This window comes from Denticeps clupeoides, chromosome 13 (assembly GCF_900700375.1).
Source record: "Denticeps clupeoides chromosome 13, fDenClu1.1, whole genome shotgun sequence".
In the NCBI taxonomy this organism is placed as follows: domain Eukaryota; kingdom Metazoa; phylum Chordata; class Actinopteri; order Clupeiformes; family Denticipitidae; genus Denticeps; species Denticeps clupeoides.
Window position 1 is genome coordinate 12254996 of NC_041719.1, and position 19547 is coordinate 12274542.

Here is a 19547-nt window from a genome sequence, read left to right on the forward strand (position 1 = left end):
AGAACAGGGCCAGCAACTGTTGCAGTGTGTGCCGCGTGTTTTGGTCAAGTTGAAAAGCGGAACGACGATGCCACAAATTCACAGTTTACAAACTTGCCGTTTTGTGCGGGTTCCAAAAAAACGGGGACCTGAAGCTCGCAGAACCAGCACACTGTTTTCATCAAGCCGTCGCCCTTCTCATGTTGTATTACCACAGTAAATCAAGGATTTCGCTACACTTGGACCAGTTTGCTGGCTGAATATATGTTCTCAGGCATGTTTTTTTCAGTAGGACGGAGCCTGTCAAATGTATTGGCTTTCAATGCAACGTATAATATGACCGAGACGTTGTGAGAACTCTGATCACTCTGCGGTTTTGGACGCCCTAAATGATGACATCACCCAAGAGACCCCAGAGAAGTCGAGGCCTTTGTGTGAGAGTAAGAGTGATGGACATAATGAAGCTTTTCTTAGAGCAATAGCATATGAAAGTTGTCCAGATTGGAGCTAGTGTTGGCCGTGGGGAGCTCAGGGGAGACGTTCTGGATGTTCTCTGTTGGCATCGGTCCTCCGTGGAGAACAGTATTCATCAGTCCAGGGCGACGTCACCTCATCTCATGAATTCAGAGCGGGGCACTCAGTCTTCCCTGAAGTGTCCTCTTTTGTCAGACCTGTTGAAGAAATCTCGACGCTGACTCTCCTTTGACTAAAATATACATGAGCTGGTACTCTAAGCAGGAAGGAGCGTGACTGCAATATCTTAAAGGCATTTCTGAAATGTATGAAGGACCGCCAGCTCTCGGCTTTTTATACGTCTGCTCCGCTGGAATGTATATTCTGGACAAAGCAGACCAGATAATTTATGGAGCATCTGGTGAAAGTAATATGGTTTCAATCTCGATGTCACTTTTTCTACCAGTCGCTGTCCCGGTTCTCGCAGGATGGAAAGAAACCCCCGTTCAGCCATTTGAACTTTCTGATGGCAACAGTGCCTGCTGGTTAGTCACCGGTATTTAGAAGTTGGTATCTTATGTGGCAGGGAACACGAGCAGCCTCCTCCCACCTCCACCAAATTCACCGAACCTCGTCTAGACCGCAGTGATCCCCGAGTTCAGGCCAGTCAAGGGACAACAACAGGCCAACATGGACGGCATAATGGCTTTGAGAGACTTAAAGCACCTTATCCCATTAATGTCAGGCTTGACATGAGCCACAGGCTCATTTGCTCGGGGGTGGAATTCGGTAAAAAGCTACTAACTAGGGTCAGATGCCAGTGGATTGATCTCTGACCTTCAGGAATGGAAGTCCCGTAATCTCTTTTTGTGAATCAATGAAATGTTTTTTGCTGGGAAGTTTGTGGGAATTCTCTTGCTAAGCGCTAAATGCTAAACTAATAGTGTTGAAACCTGCGCTTCCAGGCAAAAAGAGCAGCTGATTTAACCTAAAAATTCATTTATCCAGTTTTCAACAAGGGAGGACTTTTGTGAAGAGCTGCTGTCAGATATCCATTTATCTCATTTTATTTCCCAGCAAGAGATGTTAAGAAGCTGCGCTCCACTCTTTCTCTCGTTTCAAACGTCATTTTTCAAGATCATTCCTGCTCCGCTTGCAACCAAAAACAAAGGCCCTGGAGTTTTCAACGCTCAGCGCCGCAACTCCATCATAATCGGGGCCATTTTCCACCACCGTTGCCTGTTCTTTCTTCCTCTCACTTCCTTTGACTTCAACTTGTTTTCTTTCCCTCCCACTGGTTCCTGTGCCCTTTCCCACCATTTTGTCTTTCCTCCTGCTAACCTTCTCCTGTATCTTTTCGCTCCCTCGCTCCCCCACCTCCCCACCTTGTCTGCCTCCGAGGCTCCTGTCATCTGGTAATGTGGTTTAAAGTCTGTCACAATCTGCAGACCCACAGCTGGACTCTGTTGCGGTTCTCAGCCATTAAACAGTCCATCTTTGTAGAAGATTAGATATATGCACTCTTTCTCCTGGTTGTTGGACTCCAGACGTGATTGGCTGATCGAGGAGACCGGACCACTGACCTGGTTCTGTGGGCACTGGGGAGTGTGTGTGCTGTTCGGGTGAATTCTGAAACATAAATCAGTATGACTTACATTTCAAAAAAACATCTGCAGAAATGCTATCAAGTTATTAGGATGCTTTTAATTGTCAAATGTATTTTCAACAAGGTCAACTATGTAAAAACAATCCATTCTTAAAATGTGATCTTATAATAGTCCTGTATCAGCAGTAATGTGTCCACAGTATAAAAAATATATATGCTGTGCAGAAGCATTTGCGGTTCGATGGTTTGAAGCACTGATATTATTGATATCAGATATGATATTATTTGTTTGGCTCTGATATGGATTTTTTTGCATTTTTGGGCCTTTAATAGATTCTTTCCTGCTCAAAACCTTTCCCATTAAACCATTTTCATGACAGTAGCCCTGCTGTGACTGGCTGTCCTCTGTTCACCTCTGTTTAACCAAGCCACCTCCCAAGAAATATCTGAAATATAAGTCTTTGGCCTGTATTATAAATCTATCTCTCCTGAGACATAAAGATCAAGCAAAACAAACCGGTAAAAGCTTTAACCCCCTCATTTATGCACATGTATATTGTTCTTGGAGTCCTCACACAAACATGATCCATTTTTATATCAAAAGTGCGGAATGTGGCTTTATGCATTCATAGGCCGTGTGTATTTTTAAAGGGCTCTCTAGAAATGACATTGAGGCTCTGTAAACACTAAGACTGTTTTCTTATTGGTGGTCTTCCTGCATCAGGCCCAATGTGTGTGGCTCTCGTTTTCACTCGTACTGCTGCCCAGGGTGGAAGACTCTTCCCGCAGGAAATCAGTGCATTGTCCGTAAGTAAATGGAAACACTATTGTCTTATGGCAAATTTGACATCACAGTCACCATTATTAAAGAATTAGAGCTAAAGAATGTAAGCTATTAATAGAGTTACATTCAAATAATATCGGACACAACTGAAATGCCTGTCTTGAACTCTTCCCCCCAGCGATCTGCAGGAACTCCTGTGGAGATGGCTTCTGCTCCAGGCCCAACATGTGTACCTGTACGAGTGGGCATCTTGCCCCCAGCTGTGGGGCAGCCACAGGAGGTGAGTCCCCGTTCACAACATTTAGGAATTGAAACAATCTTGTGAAGTCACACTTTAAACTAATCCTTCATAGATAAAACATAGAACCTGTACATCCATTCTCATTACATTATTTTTGTATTTCGGGTTTGTTTTTTGATTCCATACATTATTCTACATTGTTAGAGAATTCCAACTGCATCCACACTATGGGCACCAAGGATATACCAAATGTCTTCTTGCAAATATGAATTCAGATATAAGTACAGCTGTAAAGAACGGAAGGATGAGCAACAGTCCCATTCAGAGACTGCACAATACAAACCCATCACAGTTTTACAGCTGAATGTTAAAATCTGTGATGCATGTAATGTGTGCTGGTTTTAAATACTGTTAATGTAACGTTTATGTTCACCACGTCAACTGCCGTGGTTAGATGCAGCACTCCAAAGATTAGGTCTTTGCTATGAATCTGTAATTACCCCATAAATCACAAGCCACTCAATGGCCAACATAAGCCACCCTCAAAAAAAAAAAAAAAGACAGCACTGTTAACCTGAGGGAAAAACTCAATTCCCCATTGCCTCCTGCTTCACCATAATTACACCCCAAGTGCTGCGTGCATTCACTCCCATCCCAGAAACAGCTGTTGGCCAGCAGCGTCCAGACTGAGCTGCTCCAGGGCAGACAGCCACAGATAGAGATCGTAACCTCGCCTTATCAGACTGAGACATTTTGCAGGGAAATTGAGGCTGTAGCTGGCTGGGGACTTCAGCAGACAATATTGGCATGGCTTTTCATAATACCGACCTCTGCTTTATAGAGATAACTTGCATCTGTTGAGTTGGTCCTTGAGATCTTCACCACTGAAGGACTACTATGTTGATAATTGTCCTAAATCTGTTCTGATTAGCAGTGGCCCTTAACTTGCTGGGGAGGAATGAAGCAGTGGATTCTGAAAGACTGTGTACAGCAACAGTAATTGTGGAGCTCTGGACAAAATATTCTCTTTTTCACCTATTTCTTAAATTTTACAATAATGTTGAACAACTAACTAAACTAATATGCCTATTATTAAATAATATACATTAAATAATATACTAGTAATAACATAGGAAGTTAAAAGATGGTTACGTTCACACCAGTGGTTCTCAACCCTTTCCAGGAAGGTGTGTTGGTGTTGAAATTGAACAAATTATGGACAAGGAATGGCTGCCACAGAAACAGACATGCCGCTTTTAGAAGTGGTCTTTTACCCCCCCCCTGTATTTATGCAAGGCAGATGTGCCTAATAAAGCACTCAAGGGGTGTAGGTGAAAGGTCATGATTTCTAATAAAGTGGCCTGTGAGTTGATATAGTAAAGCAGACTGACCCCCTTTTGGTTTTCGATTACAGTTGAATGATGTGAGTCATGGTTTACCAGAACATTACATCGTCATTACCGAGCTGCTGCTGGCATGTCATAAGTCCCATGAGAAGGCTTTAAGTAAGAATGCTGTCACCATAAAGAGCCTTTGTGTCTCAGGGACTCGCACGTTATGTTTCCTGCGCTCTCTGTCCTCTATAAAAGCCGACAGATGTGACCGGTGCACACAGAGGCGCATTGTGGCTCCCGGGGTGTGCAGGACAGGCTCTCCGGTGCATTTTAAGCACGTGTGACCAGCCCGGGTCAAGGAGTCGACCCTCCTGCCCACCTGCGGGGAGCTGACAGCAGGTCTAGCCAGTGAGATCATCCCTCTCCCAGTTTAAGGGAAAACACTCACCATAGCTGCTTGTAATACAAAACTAAAGACACACATGGGCAGTTGCCGCCTTCTTTCTCTCGCTTTCCATGATTTACGCTCACACCAAAAATATGCAGGGTGTGAAATTAGCAGAACAACTTCTCCATAATTTTCCCACACGCCCTCTTAGCTGTGCTGTACTGTGTAGATTTATACGCGAGGCCAGGAAGTGGAAGGGAACTCCTCAGAGGATTGTTTTCTGGCTTTGGGAAGCAGCAAATGTGGTGTAAATTGATGGCTGAGCCTCACAGTCGGACTGGAGGGAGACTCTCCCGTCTGCCAGAGAGTCTGTAATTCACACTAAACAGACTCAATACGCTTAAGACAACTGTGTGTAGAGGGAGTCCCAATGTCTTCAGCGTCCATCCAGATTGGACGGAAATGATGGCGTCTGCCAGGCACAATTATATCATGCATGAAGTGCGCACTTAAGAACAGAAACCGCTTCCTCCACATTTGCACGGGGTATTAAGCAGCCGGCACTGGTATCAGAGGGCATTCTCCCAGCCGGCGCTGAGCCGGCGCTGAACTTGCTGTCTCTCCCACACAGTGCAGTCCTGCAACGTCAGGTGTATGAACGGCGGCAGCTGCCAAGAAGATTCGTGCGCTTGTCAGAAGGGCTACACCGGCCTGCACTGCGGACAACGTGAGTGCTCACGGCCGTTCGCCGGGGCCGGCCACCGCATGCTCAGAGCCGATGCTGGCCGTAATGCGAGGGAAATGTGACTAACACTCTGCCCGTGCCCCGTCCACAGCTGTGTGTGAGAGTGGCTGTCAGAACGGAGGCCGCTGCATTGGGCCCAACAGATGTGCCTGTGTCTATGGATTCACCGGGCCGCAGTGTGAGAGAGGTAAGTGCCTTGTCTCTGTTGATGGGCCACCGTCTGGCCACGTGTGCAGCCACTCAGGGAGACAATGAGGCCACATCGCCACCGGACCCTCGACGGCATTCCCTGCTGCTGAACACTAGGACCTATAGTGAATGTAGTGGCTTTTTAAGAATGTGAGAAACCGGCCAACGGGGCTGAACTGCATGAGTGTGTCTAGTGGCTTTCTTTCCAAACGCCCTAATATCCCATGAAAAATTGGATGGATCCCTTGGAATAACCATGTTAATATAGGGCAAAAGAGTCAGATCATTCTGATTATTCTCATCCAAGCCTGAAATATCTGTTAAGAAGAAGGATATCATCTTCCAATAGTCATAAAACAACATCTAATGGAATTAGAAGCATTAACTAGTTGTTTTCCCATGAGCATTGAAATGCTTCCAAAAGGTTGGGAAGCTATGTAAAATGGAAATAAAACCAGAATACAATGATTTGCAAATTTAAGAGGTTGAATGTGAGACATTTTACTAAGTAAATATTAGCTCATTTTTAATTTGATGTCAGCAACACATCTCATAAAAAGGCTGGAAAAATAAGTGGTACTGAAAAGAACCAGCTGGAGGAACATTTTCCAACCAAGTGGTGGAACGACTCCAAAATAATGAAGAGTTTGTGCACTGAACTGGCCTGCCTGGTGCCCAGACCTTTAATTGGTTGAAAAATTTTGGCCCATCGAGACGTGAAATATATGACAGAAAAGTCCCAGGACTGTTGAGCATCTAGAATCAGACAAGAATGGGACGAAATTCCAGTTTCCAGACATTTACGTGGTGTTGTTACAAGAAGAGGAGGTGCTACACAATGGTGAACATGGTCCTTTCCCAATATTTTGGGGAAGTGTTGCTGCCATCAAATACAAAATGAGGTAATATTTTTCAAAAAATTGTAAAACGTCTCACTTTCAACACTTGGTCTGTTTTCTGTGTTTAATAAAACGGGGTCTTATGAGATTTGCAATTCATTGCATTCTGTTTTTATTTTTATTTTACACAACATTTTTGGAATGAAATCGGTCTGACTGTAATATATCCCATCATATAAACCATAGCCAATGACTGGCACACTGAACGAAAGAACCGAAGGTCTGACCCCTTTTCCTTACCTAACCCTCCTTTCTCGCGCCCCCCCCCAACCCTTGACTTGTTTTCTTGGAAAACACAACAGTGGGGGGAGAGACTTGGAGACATCTGGCAATAAATAAATGGATGACAAAAAAGCGTTTCTTTGTGGAGCCATGGACATTTCCTGATGAGGAGTGGAGCGAAGTCTGGAGGGAGGGGCCACGGTAAAAATGGACTCCCCAGCTGTGTACACAGAGCCAGGCCCAGGCTAGGACAAACAGTCTGGTCTCCAATGCCTGGAGCCCCCTTCAGATCCTGGTCCCTGCCCCCCCTCACGGGTGCCAGCACTGGTGCTGCTCTTACTGCTTGTTTGGAGAGAAACATTAAACTGTCCGTCTAAAGCTTCCTTAATTAGTTCCACAGAATTTTATCGACATGGAAGAAACTTGGTGGAAGCTGAAATGATTACAAGCCACCATCCAACTTGGATAAACGTGTACTGTTGTGTTTATAGCTCAGTCATGAAGTATTGGAATAATTGGAAAATTATTGCCTTGGAACACTGTATATGAACCCAACCTTAAGTAATATGACAAATATATCCTACTCTAGTTTAATTATCAATGGCAAAATGGGCCCACTTTGTAAAATAAATGTTATTAATGTTGCTTTTAATTGATTCACATGCAAATGACCCAAAGCATCATTAATGTTTTAGTTTACTCACAACTGTGGGTGACTTGGTTGGATCACATTTCCACCACAAACAGTGTTCTTGTGGGACTGAGAATATCTTCTGACAGGGAGATCTCAGTGTAGTTCTTATTGTTTGTATCCAAGTATGGTTACTATGTTCATTCTAATTCCGATGAATCTGAAAGTGTTAAGTTTTTGAATGAACAATAGACCAACAGCTTTGGGAAACTGGATCAGCGATTTCCATTCTGGTTCTTTTAGTACCTGCAAAAAAAGCTGTCCCAAAGTTAAATTGTGTGTTTTGTCTAATAACACTATTTATTGCATATTACAATTGCACCATCGACAAAACACAGTTCCCAGTTCATGACAGTTCCTGTGTGTGAGTGGGATAGTTACTGATACCCTTATCCTGGTTGTAGCATGTTTAGTCTCTGTCCATGTAGCTGCACTTGAGCAATATGACCAGATAGCCCACGTCAGGATAGAAAGGAATCGGAAGCTACAAATTCAAGTAAAATCACCATGGATTTTACTTGCTGTGTGCTGATTGGTCAGTTCTGCATATGTCACATACCTTAATCTGAAGCAGCTGCATGAATCTTTCAACGAAACAGCAGCCAAAGCACAAGAAGAATTGGAATATTTACCCAAAGCAGAGGAGCCCAACAACTGTTGAGTAGCTTGTAAAACCTGAAGTTGCTCAAAGTGTCCTCCCTGACATGGGCTCTCTGGTCTCTGTATGAATGTCCTGGCTTTGTTTGGATGCGTGTCTCCTTGTCCATGAGCTGCTTGAAGTTGGACAGTGAGAGTGAATTAAAGTTCACAATGTGTGCGCCATGTAATCCGCTCACTCTCTCTCCGCTGTACAACAAAGAAACCATCATTTTGATCCATGAGCCCATTGTCTCAGCTCATTTACTATGGCCCCGTTCCAGCTGTCAAACACAGCACCGAGCAAATTTTCGGGGTTTTTGGGAACAAAGCTCATGGGATAGCTTTGGCAATGGAACATTTGGTTTGAGGTGATGGAAAGAGTGAAATGCTTCTATTCCTGTCTCCTGCTGTGAAAACTGGGTGTTTAGATGGGTTTATTGGGAACAGTTTGCTAAATTAAGAAGTACATCCTTGAGATTTCTTGAGAATAAGTAGTCATCTGTAATTCATGTGTGGGTGAAACGGATGAAAGACAGTCACACTGGAAGTAAAAGAACTAACTGGCTGAGGATGTCATAATAATGAGGTCAGAAATGCAGTTTAAATGTAAAAAGAACATTTTTATTCATCAGACTGGGACTAGGGCAGGACTGCTTTAAATTGAAAACTGTTAACATCCACTGCACGGTACGGAGTGATCATAATGGGTTATGCAGAAAATATGCCAAAAGCGCTGTTAAGTTCATTTCCTTCCCAGACGTACGCTCTGCATAATTGTCCTTGGTGGTTTATGGCTCAGAAAATTGCTTATTCATTTAGCAGGCTAGGCTTTCGGTGCCAGAACGATTTCAAACAACTTGAGATTATTCGACTTCAGGAGCTTTCCCATGTTTCTAAATGCGACAAAAAGATTTGAGGTGCTAGTGAAGGCAGTTGGTCAACCCATGATTTACTGGACGCTGAACATGAGCAAGTCCTGCTGGCACATCCGGAAGACCAAGCAGTCATTGTGAGGAGCTGCTTAGGTTTACTGTAATTCAATTATTCAGGCTCTGTGAATGTCCAGGAAAGGTTAGGCTCGTGTTTTCCATTGTTTTTTTTGGAACAGTCAGTCTTCACTATGGTAACATGCTCACTGAATTCTCTTTACAGTGTGATGATGTATGGCCCATAGTTTGCGTCAAAGGCCAGAAAATGACTTCAGACTAAATCTGCTCAGCCGTCGGGGCTAAACGGTCCAGGGAAGTCCAGGGAAGGTTTTTTTTTCCCCTTTTAAGAAATCTAGGCTATGCATCAGGATGTAGCTGAAGCGTAGTGCTTTAACTGATGTCTGGATTTCGAACGCATGACGTTGTGAATTAGATGAATGGCCACCCTACAGATATTTAATCATGCATTACAGAGGACAATGGGTATCTGAACGCGGCTCACATGCAAGATTCAGCAAATGGTGGTCTCTACGGGAGTTTCGAACCATAATCAGCTGAAGTAGTTTCCAAACATTGCCCATTACCTTTCCAATGCTAGGACTGTTTTATGGCGAAACAGTCTGGATCGTGGTGTGGAATGTCAATGTTCTCACACTGTGGACCATTGCTGGCCTTCACCTCGCAGACTGGTTGCTCGGACCGTCTTTTTAAAAGTGTGCTCTGATGACTGCAGTCTTTTGTTTGGCGCTGCTCCGCAGACGTGTGTTTTCCTTCAGGCATGTGCACACATAGACGCTGGCCTTGGCTCATTCTGGCGGAGTGGTCTGCAGCTCCTGAATGATTTGGCCGCTTTCCTCAGACTTCAGGACTGCACGGCTCCTCGGCAGATCAAAGGAGAGCTTGCGGACCGGAGAAAAAGCCTGAGTGCTCTGCAGCCGCCGTCTTTTCACACTGATTCCTTTAGCATTAATGGATCGGTCTTCAGAAAAACTGATGTCCGTTCTAAAGGAAGACGAGGAAAATGGGCTTACTATCTTCACTTTGTTGTCTTAATTGCGCAGTTGCCGTACAGCCAATTGCTTTGGCATGCTGTACATGCCTTCTGATTTTCATTGGTCTTTCCTCGTGAAGGATCAGCAGAGATACGACGACCAAGGCATTTGGGACATTGGGTGGACACATCTGGACAGGTTGTTTCTTCCTAGGCCCAGCCAGGCATGATTTATCAATTCCAGATGTGTATAGGATGCACGCTGTGGGTCGCTGCGGCTAGGAAGGGAATTGCATTCCTTTACTCAAATTATGCATGGAGGACTATCAGGTCATGGGTGCATGCAGGAGTGCGGAGGGGGCGGCAGGAGGGACTATTCTTTTTTCCTGTTCCTCTTCACCTGACCTGTTTTCTGTCACACTTTTCACTGATATAAAATGAAACCTTTTTTATTTCTACAAAATCAAATGCAACTTTTTCTCAGAGACCCAGGCTTATGGACATTAAATTTAATATGATTTTAATGAGACTTAAGCCAGACCAGAGGTCATTTTTGGTTAGATACGATTGACTGGATATTGTCTCGCTCAGATTATTTCAGCATGAGGCCTTTCCGTTTGACTCGTGAAGTGCATTTAACAAGATTAAAGCCACATTTGTGAGTAAATAGCATAGTGGGAAGAGGAGTGAAGTTTCATGAACTCATGACTTTCGAGATGATGCTACCAGGAGTAAAGGTTGTGCAGTTCATGCTGGAAATGAGAGAGTTAATCATGGGAAAGGTCAGGGCTCATAGGCCTGCATTTGTTGCACTATTATACAGTTATCCTATTACAGTAGATGGAGGCCCACTGCAAGACTGTTTCCAGACCAGGGTTCAAGGCTGGAATGCAACAAACAGAAAAGGAATGTGGTGTACAAAAAAACCAGGCCTATCGCTGGGGCCCTCTGTGCTCGGTACTCTCTGTACCATGTAAATCATAATAAACCTCATCCAGGGATTGCATTGCAAATATCACTGTTAATTTATTACAAAATATGTCACAGAAGATAAGCCCCGAAAAGGAAAGAAAAATATAGCAAACCATGATTCATATTTGTATCTGCATTTTTTCCATCCTCTCTGACAGACTATCGGACCGGCCCCTGCTTTACACAAGTCAGCAACCAGATGTGCCAGGGTCAGCTGAGCGGGATTGTGTGCACCAAGACTCTGTGCTGTGCCACCATCGGACGAGCCTGGGGCCATCCGTGTGAGATGTGCCCCGCCCAGCCTCACCCCTGCCGCCGAGGCTTCATCCCCAACATCCGCAGCGGGGCTTGCCAAGGTGAACCCTCCCAACCTGACCCCCCATCTGCAGTCTGTGTGAACTGCGTATCACCACTCCCAAAACAGAGCCTGTTCAAACAACAGCAATCCCCTGCGTTTGTCTAGAGACCCTGAATGATGAGCATTGTGTGACAGGGACGGGTCATGTCCTACCTCAGGCCAGTCTGACAGCTCACCACTCAGTAATGTGAAATTCGAATCGTTCTCCCGCATGCAGCTCATCCTTGCTGACTGAACGAGCCCCATTCAGCGCCAGGCCCATTAGGCTTCCTACCAGGAGTTGTGCAGGCATGCCAAATTCCCGTCCTCTGGGCTTTTCTTCTCATGTTCTCCCTGAGAGACGTCAGCTTCAACGGTGACCTGACAGAAAAAAAAGCCAAACAAAAGGGGGAATCATTGTGGGTAATTCGATGGATTTAGATAAGAATGGAACAATTGAGGGAGATGTTTAGTACACCGCCCTGGCTTATAACTCTGCCCCTCTCCCGGCCCTCGGAGCGTGTTTCTGTCTGCGGCAGCGCCCTGCCAAAATCCCCACCAATTTACTGACCACACACACATCATTAAAGGAAGGTTTAGGTTTCTAAAAAATGCACAATAACAGTCAACAAATTGCCGAACATGACCATTACCCCAAGTGCCAGTACATACAATTTCTGTTTTCTGCAATTCCCAGAGTCCTCGTGTGATTGAGTACAGACAGTGAGTACAAACATCTTGTCCAAGTGGGAAAAACTCAAAGTCCATCTGCTTAGGGTATAACTTGAAAGACACGATTTGGCTGGAATGGTAAAAGTGAAGGTGAAAGCACTTCATTAGGGCTGGTAATGGCCTGGTGGGTAACACACTCGCCAATGAACCAGAAGACCCAGGTTCAAACCCCACCTCCTTCCATTGTGTCCCCGAACAAGACTGCCCTGTAACTAATGACTGTAAGTTGCTCTGGATAAGGGCATCTGATAAATTCCCATAAATGTTAATTAGAAAACAGTATGGTGTTGAAGTTCATGGTGCAGGGTGCTCAATCAAAGGAAAAACATGACTTACAGAGCACTGCTACTTTGCATCCTGATTTACATCATTTGTATCCTTGAGAGTGAAGGGTGAGTCAAAGTGAATGATCACAACATTAAAATGAAGCATTTCTGCTCTAATGTGAGCGTTGCCTCCTAGGATCAGGACCACAATACATAAAATTGATGCTGTACAATTCACATGATATTACCTCTAGATCTCCAGATCTCAGCCTGGATATCCCTGGGAAAAACAGCATGTCCACCTATAGCAAATGGGTCAATTTCTATGGGAAGAATAGTGAAGTAGAATGAAAGGAGACTGGAGGAACTGTAAAAAGGAATGCTGTTCTAGATGCTTAACGTCATTGAGACACTTAATGTGTCCATATCTACCAAGCCACACCATCCTCAGGCAGCCTGACACGGAGAGCTTCAGTCCAGGATCTGGCTTTGCATGTCTGACTGCAGTAGTAAAGAGGTGTAAATGCACCGTGATACATCTTCGTCTGGTGGAGACCCTGCGGTCGCTCTTTAAAATCTGTCATTACACGTGCAGTGATTCATCTCATTCAGGCAGGACTGCACATGGGCGGTTTTCTCTTTGTAGAGGGTCTGCGAATGTAGGCCAAGTTTTCTCAGTTTTCCTGGCTTCGTTTGAACAGTGGAATGCTTTCCTAACTCTGGAAGTTTTTCTTTCTCATCTCAGATAAACATGCATTTAGTTCAAGCTCTCAACAGACCCCTGTCCTAATGAAAAGCTAATATTTCTTCATTTTTGTCCGAGCCCCCTCCTCCTCCTTCTGCTTAATAAACAGAAGAGTTTAATTCATTTCCTCCCCAAAACGTTTGAATAAAGTTTATTGCATCGATCTAACGCTGTGTCCACGTCTTTCATTAGATGTGGACGAGTGCCAGGCGGTGCCAGGCCTGTGTGCTGGGGGGACGTGCGTTAACACCGTAGGATCCTACGAGTGCAACTGTCCCGCGGGCCACCGGCAGAGCGAAACGAATCAGAAGTGTGAGGGTAAGTGACTCTCGTACGCAGTGACTCCATGTACTGGCAAAGGCAGACACACCCTTTCTGGCATAGGATCCATTTACAATTTATGAAACAGACAATAAATGAAAGATATTTGTATTCTTTTGTAATGGTATATTTAGACACAAACATTAATAAAATGTGATCAATTTATTTTCATGCAATAGGGGTAGCATGCTAGTTCAGAATGGTAAAAATTCATTTTTATTTTGATATCACTTAGAACCTGCCCTCTATCTCCAACAGGCCCTTCGCATTCACTATGCATTTGTGCAAAACTGTCTGCATCCAGATGCGTGCAAAAATGGCCTGTACTTCAGCTGCTCGCAAATGTCAGATTCTGTGCTTGCAAATCTTGCATTCTCCGAATCCCGTGCGTGCTTGTTTTTTTTCATGTGACAGCCCTGCTGTTTTTTTAGAGCACACTAGGACGGAACTGGACTTTTAGTGCACACTACATACCCAGTATTAGATTACAAAGTGTAATTAAGTTCGATTTGTTTGCGTTTAATGAAATGACAACTTTCTAAGATACACGCCTTTATATAATCGTCTGATAGGAAGCTTGCCAGACAGTACTGAAGCAGTAGAATTGTTCAGTACAATGCTGAGTATGAGCACTCCGTATGTTTTCATTGGCTGATTGGTCATTTGCCCTTATTTGCTGGCCTGGTGAAAGGTCACTTGTGAAAAGACCTTCAGTCAGAGCTGATCCTGCTCCTGTCTTCACACTGTGTCACCTTATTTTGTGATAATTCGGTGGAATTTAAACCATCTAAAGGAGCTTGTCCAATGCTGTGTTTATGTGTGTACAGCCCAGGGAAATAGTCTCCAAGCACTTTTGGCTGAAACGACAGACATTAGGTAAACTTTTTTGGAGATGAAAGGAGAGTGAACAAGCTGATCTTCTCCTAATCACCCATTTTAGATGAGATAATCACATTTATCGTGTTTTTCCAATCAAGCTTCTCCGACAAGATACAGTGCTGGCCACTGGAGAGGTGAATTACAGACACAGCCTATCTTAATTCTGCCAACAAAGCCCAAGGTGTCCCCCTCCATCCCCTGACATTATTAACTCATAAGCAGCGGTGATGAGCCGTTGAGTGAGTCGCGGTTATGGGCATTAAATGGCGCCTGTGTCCCCGTGAGGTCACAGCGGGGTGAGGGTGGATCCTCTTATTATACGGGCCTTTTAATGCTGCCTCTCGCACCGCTTGTTCCACAGTAAAAGACCAGGCTGAGAAGCTGGTGAAGCCGGGCTGGGAAGGCGTTCTGAGCTCTTTGAAGCTCGGTGGGATGACGAGAGTGCAGAGAAGTGGGGGGTAGAGGTTGGCTAATTAAAGGACAATGGCGAATTGTAGCAGCCCTCGGGCAAGAGGCTACACCTTGTGCTTTGAGTGGTGGTGGGAGGGGGTTATCGTAGGCTGTTTTATGACCCAGAGAAACCACCAGCTCCATCTTTACATCATCTGAAAAAAAGTGCCGTCAAAGTCTGCAAGAACATGCAGCCTGTTTGCACCTCATTGTGGCCCAGTGGGGAACAATGAGAAACGAACGGCGCCACCTGGCCAGTGTCAGGGCTCTTGAACCGCCTGGCTTGATCCCGCTGGATTCTTGTTAAAACCGTACTGGTCCTCTCTGCATAAATACAGTGGTCTGGCCTTGGAGCAGCTGTCAGCATCCAACAAAGGAACGTTTGGCGTTGGGAGTCGGGACGCCTCTCTTGTCATGTACGAGGACCTCCACTAATGTTAACACATAACACACTCGTCACAAGGCGCGGACCCGTCATAAGCTCACAGAGCAGCCATTTATCCAGGTGGCAGGCATTTCCCTTTAAATACGTCTGGAGCTGCTCACTGGCAACGCTGACACAAGGTTTATTTTGCTGTAATTTTATGACTTAGACTTTCTTTTTTTTTTTTTTTTTACCTCGGCAGCGCCGTTGAACAATCTTAACTTCCCACTGAGTGCATCAGGACTAAAGCAGCCGCTCCCACCGCTGACCCACCAGGGGCTGCAGGCCAGCCACACCCTTATACCAAGATTTACGCACGCCGACTCTAACCATGCTATAATTTTACTAAAAAAAAATTGCTCATGTGTATAAATACACATAGAAGCGCTCCATCTCTGGAACATCGATTTGAGCGCAACATCATATAGGATGTCAGTGCGGTGCAACCTTACGAGTTGTACTGTAAAAAGCTCGGCTTTTTACTGCTGACACTGGTGTCTAGATCAGGCTGTCTGGTGCAGCGCTGCAATTTAATGAAGTGCTACCATGGTGTGCAGAGAGGAAACACATTCCACCAGGACCTCTTAAATAACCCAACGCCGCTTGCTCAGTGTAAACGGTCCAGCCGCCTGCTAACATCACACTAATTGTACATTTGTGTGCTGAGCACATCTGCACAGCTTTGTTTGAAAGGAACAAAATTTGTCTGTCCCAACACGCTTTGTCGCACCGAACGATATGTCATCACTCAAATACCGGTCCTCAACTCACATATTGGTCAAAAATCACCAGATGGGTTAAAATCACAAAAGGGATTATATTCCGACAAAAATATTTTAAGAATGTTATTGAATTTGATGTTATTTTATAATGTTTATTCTGTTGATTTGCAGACAGGGCGAAGATAATATATGTAATACATACTAAATGTAATCTTATTATAATGAAAAATATCTCTGAACCCTATTATTTTGCAAATCTTTCATTAGTTTGAACTAAGTCTCTACTATTGACAAAGGCTTTTATTATTTAATGACTGTCCTCTTAATTAGTGCAAATCTTGTGGAGCACCCCCTAGTGGTATGATCCTCTGGTACAATTCCTTTCCATTTGCTTGTAAGGTTTATCTGTCTATCATTGTGAAACACAGCAAAGCGCACTGTGCACATAACGAAAAGTTGTTTTTTTTTAGTTTTTTTGCGTTTAAGTGGTTTGAGTGAATTCATTTAGTGTGTCTGTTTTTATGTCTTTTAGACATTGACGAGTGCAGCACAATTCCAGGCGTGTGTGATGGAGGCGAATGTAAAAACACTGTAGGCAGCTACGTCTGCACCTGTCCCCGTGGCTACATCACCAGCACAGACGGTTCCAGATGTGTAGGTAAGTTCATCTCTGCCCACCACCTCCTCTGTCCACCTGTCCAGGCAGGGCATTGGGGCATTCTGAGCATGCCCAGGCAGTGGCCTGGCCTGGCCTGGCCTGGCCGAGAGGGGTGCGACCATTTAGCCACAGCTGTGACTCACCACTTAAGCAAAGACATCTGCCTCCAAACACAACCAGGTGTTAATGTTAATGCCAATGATCTTCTATGACCACTCTGGAAAGGGGCCTTCAGCCTGATCTGAATCCTGAAAGTGTGCTCAAAGATTTCCTGGCAGTGAGCTTGATTACTTTAATTGAAAAGTTGTGCGCTGAAGTTTTTTATTCGCCTTGTCGCTGGCTCTGGCACAGCATGTATCTTACATTGTTCCATGGTTGTGCTTGTTTGTTGGCTCTTGGTTGAAATTGAGTGATGAAATAACGCCTTCTGTCAGTCTTACAGCGGGGCTGGGGTTGCCTCTTGGCAGATTGTTTAGTGAGAAGGTAAACGCTTGCGAATAACCACATCTGGAGCCTTTTAGAGACTGGGAGGGGAAAAATACCCTGACACTGTCGTGACAACCCAGAAACGGGGTCGAGGGAAGAGCCCGTGTTCCATCTCCGGGTGCAAATGCGAAGAGAGAAAAACATCCCCCTGTGCTGTTTAGGGTTAGGTGGGGGAGCGCGGTTGTCTGCTTATTGGGGACAGGCATGTAGGACACGATTTGCAGGCAGGGCAGCAGTGATTGATGGGAGATTCAGCCCCAGTGTGGACTCCTTTGTCGTGGAACAGCAGCCCATGCCAACGCCATTTGGCCCTCCTCCTTCACCCAGGGCAGAGATGCGCACTGTTGATACTGATACCCCCCAACTCTCAGGGACAGATTAATACCCTCGCATTCCCAACCTACCCTCATCTGGCCCCCCGCTCTACTGCCCGTGTGTTAATTTCTCATTGAGGTCTCGCATCTGTCTTCTGTGACCCCTGTGAACTGCTGTGTCCCCAGGAACAAATAAAAGTAAGTGCGGATATCGGCCCTATTTACAGACGGACACTTCCACCATATATCCTGCACTCGCAGCTTGTGGGAACCACTCACTGTACACAAGGATCGTTTTTTTTTTCTTTTGGCCGATAGAGTTGGAGCCCCCGTTCCCTCTGACCTGACCCAGATTTCTTGATTAAATTCTCCCCTTTTCAGCCTCCCACCCCCCAAATGTCTCCGTTTGGGAAGCGAAGAGGTGAGCAGGAGGGGGCCTTGGAATGTGGATAGAGCTGTTTTTTTTTTTTTTTTGCCTGGTTTCTCCCCGTGCTGGCTCCATGTTGTAGAGCGTGGAGAAACGTACCGGAGGGAGCTGTCGCGCCCGACACTAATCAGCCCTAATGCCCCGTCGCTCCATGAAGAAAAAAATCCCCCAGTGCCCTCAGAAAGAAAGCGTGCATTTTGTGCACGAGGGTCTGTTTCTAATTTAAGTCATCATCCCCGTCACCGCCTATTCAACCCCCTTCCCACTCTCCCTTTCCCACCCCGAGCCACCCCACCCCCATTTTGCCCGAGTTGGGCCGCAGGAGGGGGGGTATGGCTCTATTCGGAGTGAGTGGTGGTAGATCCAGACTCACAGCTCCTCATGCGCTGTATAATTGGCCAGGATTGCTCCACATGGAGCTGATTAATTCCAGACTGCCGGCTCATTAGCGAAGTTAATCGACTTGCTCCCCCATCCCTAGACTCTTTTATAAATACGGTATGTATGTATGTTCCCGCCCTCCCTCCCTCCTCCTTTTCCTAAACTCCTGCACTCTCTTTCTTAAAAAACCTCCCCAGATCGTTGACCTTGGCCAGGGGGAACTGTAGCGAACAAGTCGCTTTTTAGAGGGCCCTTTGGATCCCTATCGTTATTCAGAGGCCCTTACAACCTTTACAGCTCCCACCTCATAAATACACTTCCTTTTCGGCTACCCTCAAAAGGCCCTGCGTGGCTCTGCAGGCCACAGACACTGAGACAGAAGAACGTTTTCCGACGTCTCCCTCATCCTCTCTAAAACACACCAGTGCTCGTGAATGTTTGAGTTCATATTTGAGCCACGGCTGCATGGAATTCTTTTTGTGTGTATAGGACCCGTGTCATGTTATTGACCTGACCTCTCTCACTCGCTTTCTCTGCCTTCCACTAACAGACCAGCGGGTGGGCACGTGCTTCTCAGCGCTGTCGAACGGCCGCTGTGCTGGCGAGCTGAGTGCACAGTACACTAAAATGCAGTGCTGCTGCGACGCGGGCCGCTGCTGGGCCTCCGGCCACATCCCCGAGATGTGCCCCGTCAGGGGATCCGGTGAGAATTTCTGCATATGTCAACACAGTCCCACACTGCAGTCCGAATGAATACATCAATAAATAAATACATAACGGCAAGATGAACTACAGGAAGGGTTTGGATAAGAAATGGTGGCTCTGTAGTCATAACACAAATAAAACAATCACTGACAATCTCTTCATTTAAAATGCCTGATTACCATAGATGTTTATCCAAAACTACAAAGGAGTATCAGCAATTCCATCTGAAAATCTCCTGCCAAAAGTACCTTAATGGTGGTGAATTTATGACAGTTATTTAATGTTTAATGAGCCCAGAGACGTAAGTAAAGGAATTGTGCACAGCGTAATGACGTCACAGGTCAGTGAGGTGGTGAGGAATTTCTGATGGCTGTGTCATTGTAGCCTGTGCGCCTGCCCAGTCCCGTTGGACCACCGACTATGGGGGGGCAAAGGTCACGCTCAGAAGAAGTGATGTCATACCTTTTAACAATCACCATTGACCTCCCTGGAGGCGTTTAAGAAAGATGCCAGGAGGAACAAACATTACAGCTTTAGTCTCTTCAGTAAAGCCTCGAGATTCTCACACACACACACACACACACACACACTCACACACACGTGCATGTGTGTGCGTGCCAGAGATCAGTTACTGCTAT

General features: G+C 45.4%; 1 protein-coding gene across 2 annotated transcripts in view; it reads left to right on the forward strand.

The window, feature by feature from the left end:
* The window catches only part of fbn2b (fibrillin 2b), a 43021-nt gene that overhangs the window by 1992 nt on the left and 21482 nt on the right, over nucleotides 1-19547 (forward strand). For both annotated transcript variants that reach the window (XR_003751728.1, XM_029001402.1), the window contains exons 3-10: nucleotides 2763-2845; nucleotides 3001-3102; nucleotides 5417-5512; nucleotides 5622-5717; nucleotides 11221-11418; nucleotides 13335-13460; nucleotides 16471-16596; nucleotides 18755-18907. Coding sequence is in view for 1 of the 2 variants with exons in the window: in XM_029001402.1 (XP_028857235.1) it covers nucleotides 2763-2845; nucleotides 3001-3102; nucleotides 5417-5512; nucleotides 5622-5717; nucleotides 11221-11418; nucleotides 13335-13460; nucleotides 16471-16596; nucleotides 18755-18907 (980 nt within the window). In the remaining variant the exon portion in view is untranslated. The remainder of the gene's footprint in view (nucleotides 1-2762; nucleotides 2846-3000; nucleotides 3103-5416; nucleotides 5513-5621; nucleotides 5718-11220; nucleotides 11419-13334; nucleotides 13461-16470; nucleotides 16597-18754; nucleotides 18908-19547) is intronic.